Source organism: Sinocyclocheilus rhinocerous, unplaced genomic scaffold (genome assembly GCF_001515625.1).
Source record: "Sinocyclocheilus rhinocerous isolate Xijiao unplaced genomic scaffold, SAMN03320098_v1.1 scaffold2765, whole genome shotgun sequence".
Classification (NCBI taxonomy): Eukaryota; Metazoa; Chordata; class Actinopteri; order Cypriniformes; family Cyprinidae; genus Sinocyclocheilus; species Sinocyclocheilus rhinocerous.
Genome location: NW_015653018.1, coordinates 64,697 through 68,163, shown reverse-complemented (window position 1 = coordinate 68,163; position 3,467 = coordinate 64,697). Strand labels below are relative to the sequence as shown.

General features: G+C 41.4%; 1 protein-coding gene across 1 annotated transcript in view; it reads right to left on the bottom strand.

Annotated features, from left to right (window-relative positions):
• The window catches only part of LOC107715532 (rab-like protein 6), a 33,772-nt gene that overhangs the window by 26,370 nt on the left and 3,935 nt on the right, over nucleotides 1–3,467 (bottom strand). The window contains exon 3 of the mRNA XM_016521685.1: nucleotides 3,218–3,338. Coding sequence (XP_016377171.1) covers nucleotides 3,218–3,338 — 121 coding nt within the window. The remainder of the gene's footprint in view (nucleotides 1–3,217; nucleotides 3,339–3,467) is intronic.

Genomic DNA, 3,467 nt, shown 5'->3' with positions numbered 1-3,467 from the left:
CTTGAATGCTGCTGCCTGAACAAGAGACCTCCTTACTGAAGTGAGAGTGTTGGCTGGTGTCACTATCTCACGAACGCGCTGGCGGATCTCCACCAAATTCGGAGGATCCCTTCAGCTCGAGGAGCCCTCTCGAACGCCACCCTCCGCGCGTCGGTAGCCCCCTGGGATCACTTGATCGGTCGGCGCCGGACCGCAAATTTAACCGCCCGTAACTCCTGAACCCCGGGGGCTATCGACAATCGGCCGATAATATCGGCTAAACGATATATCGGTCGGGCTCTAGTCATTTCCAGTTTCTTTCTTTCATGGAGCACAAAAGGCGATGTTTACCAGTATGTTTACATTGTCCTTTTCCACATAATGAAAGCAAAGTGACCAAAAAGATCAAAGAACAAAAGCACCATAAAAGCAGTCCAGATTCATATTAGCCAAGTCTTCCAAAGCAATACAATAAGTCCGTGTGAGAAATGGACCAAAATTTAGCCTACATATAAAAAGTTACTCGCATGGAAAAGAGCAGCATGAACATTTAAAATATCTCTTTTTTGAGTTCCAAGATAGAAAGACTGTGAAATTTTAGAGTAAATTAATTTTCATATTTTAAAACCCGAACCCGACTAACCGACTTTCAGAATTAGAAACAGCATTCACCAGAAGAAACTACAATATATATAATAATATTTTAGGTGTCTGATAACTGATAAAATTTCATTTCATGACAAATTAATTTACTCTTTTTTTTTTGTTTGCTTAAGATTAAACCAAGCAACAAAGTACTACAAGTAGAAAGAGATTTAAACTGCAGAAACAATGTATCATGGCATCATGTTTTACAATCACATCATATAACCTCGAAAGCAACAACAACACATCCTCACAACCTCAGATGAAGACAGCAGCAGCAGACTCATATTAGTTTCTTAAACATCATAAAAACATTCAATCACATTATATTCTAAATCCACAGAAGCAGTATTCAGTTATACTGATCTAAACGAATATCTGTCAGTTTTACCAGAAATCACAGGATGAACCTGCTGTTAAATGTTCTTTTGCAGACATTACACCTAAAAACCGCTGAGCCTCTGACGGGAAAGTGTGAAAACTGTCCCAGTGAAGGCGCTCATTGATACCTGTGTGTGTTTAGTGAGGTGAATTATTTGCGCTCGTCTGTTTGAGGGCCATCAGCTGCACGGCTAAAGCGACGTGTCAACAATACAAACCCAAACAGCGACGTTTCATTGAAACTCAGCGGCGTTTTATTTCTAACTATTTCTAACTTACCGCATTACCTGGTTGACGGTCTTCGCCCGCGATATTTCAGTCACATTCTGCTGTCTGCTGGGGTTGACGGTAGCCCGTTTCCCGCGCTGAAGGAAAACATTTCCTTAACATCCCTCTCTCATCCCTCGTAGTGATGTCCGGTTCGCGAACGAATCGTTCGATTTAACCGGTTCTTCTTAGTGAACCGGTTGAACCAGTTCACCCAATCGGACTGAATCGTTTGAAACGGTTCGCGTCTCCAGTAAGCATTAATCCACAAATTACTTAAATTATTCACTTTTTTAAACCTGGCTGACACTCCCTGTGAGTCGAAATAAACCAGTATCCCGGAGTAATTCATTTACTCAAACAGTACACTGACTGAACTGCTGTGAAGAGAGAGCTGATGATGAAAAGCAGCAAGTGTGCAGCGAGCCGGATAACGAACGTACATTCCCACTGCTGGAGCGGTTCTCGTTTTCGAGTCAAGAACCGGTTGCATCGGTTTTCGGATCACCGGTACACTCAACCGAGAACCGTTTCTTTAGGACGCGTCCGATTTGAGAACCGATGAGCTGATGATACTGCGCATGCGTGTAATTTTTCAAGAGGACGAAAAGCATGTTACCCAAGTATTTTGTTAAACATCAGAAAGTGTGATAATATCATTTTTATTTTTAAATATTTTAAATATAATTTATTTTACTTTTAAAAAAAAGATGAATGTTTGTTTGTTTGTTTGTTTGTTTTATTTATTTATAGAGCACAATTAAAACAATGTAAGGTTGACCAATGTGCTGTACAATAGTAACTAGTAAAAAGGAGACCAACAGCACAGAAGGAAAAAGAGAGTAATAAATAAATAAGCAAGTAAAACAAACATCATAGCAAAGAAGGAGACCCACTTTGTTTACTCGATATGTTGAGCCAAAGGCTAACTCTAATAAATACAATTTCAAATTTATTTTAAAAGAACCCAATATAGGTAAAAGTCTATATTGGGTAAATATAGGTAAAGGCAAGCTATTTCAACGCTTTGGGGCCAACACTGAAAATGCCCGGTCACCACTCAGTTTTAATCTTGTCCTAGGGATCTGGTTTGATGACCTTAGATTCCTTTGAGGTTTATGTAAATGCAAAAGATCAATTAAATAAGAGCGAGCCAGATTATGTAAGACTTTATATACTAAAATAAGTAATTTAAAATCAACCCTGTAGTGAATTGGAAGCCAATGTAAAGTAGCTCAAATCTGTGTTATATGCTGGAATTTACGAATGTATCTAATCTGTGTACTTTGTTCAGTTGAAGATTCTGTTAGGTCATCCCGGCCCAGGAGGACAGATTTGATATCATTACGTCATCGCGAATGACGTCAGTACGTTAGGGCGTAAAATAACAGATGAACCGGTTTTTTGAAACCAACTGTCCGAAAGAACCGGTTCGCGGAAAAGAACCGGACTTCCCATCACTACTGTCTTCGAGCGCGCGCACGGCTTCCGGTGCGCGAGGTGTGTACGCGCTCTGGCGTAGTTTACGCAAGCGCCGGAAGTGATCTCTCGCGCGTATACGTCACTCATTGTTTACACAGTGCACAGTCATTGCGGTGTTCCCTGCCACTGTGAAGATCTAAAGATATTTAGACGTACAGGTCATCACAATGGAAGACGATTTTGATATATCAACAGACCACGTGGATTTTTTTGCCCAACCGTATTTATTTGAACCAGAATACTCAGATCAAGAACTCAGAGAGATGGAGGAAGCATCTGCTGCAGCAGCACGTCTTCAAGCCTCAGAGAGACAGAGATCTCTTCAAAAGTGGTGGTGTTCTTGTAGTAAGTGTTGTGAGATGCCAACAGAAGTGGAGAGCATCTGTTGTCACGAATGGAACATAGCAATGCCACAACTACAAGACGCCGACGAGGACATTGCCGAGGGTGTCCCATCACACACCTGCCTGACTGAAGATCCAGACTTTTCTCCACTGTTGAGCCGCAGCGTTTTGCACGTTGTGTTTAGCTTGCCACGTATAAACTGGAGGCAACGTCCAAGGCCAAAGGGACCCAATGGCACGCTGTCAATAGAGTGAGTAATGTGTTGTATTTCTAATGTTATTGCAACGATTACAGGGGTGCATATGAACAAATGAGTTGGATTGAACAATCCGGATAAGCGCAAGTAAGTACCATTTTGATTAGCCGTC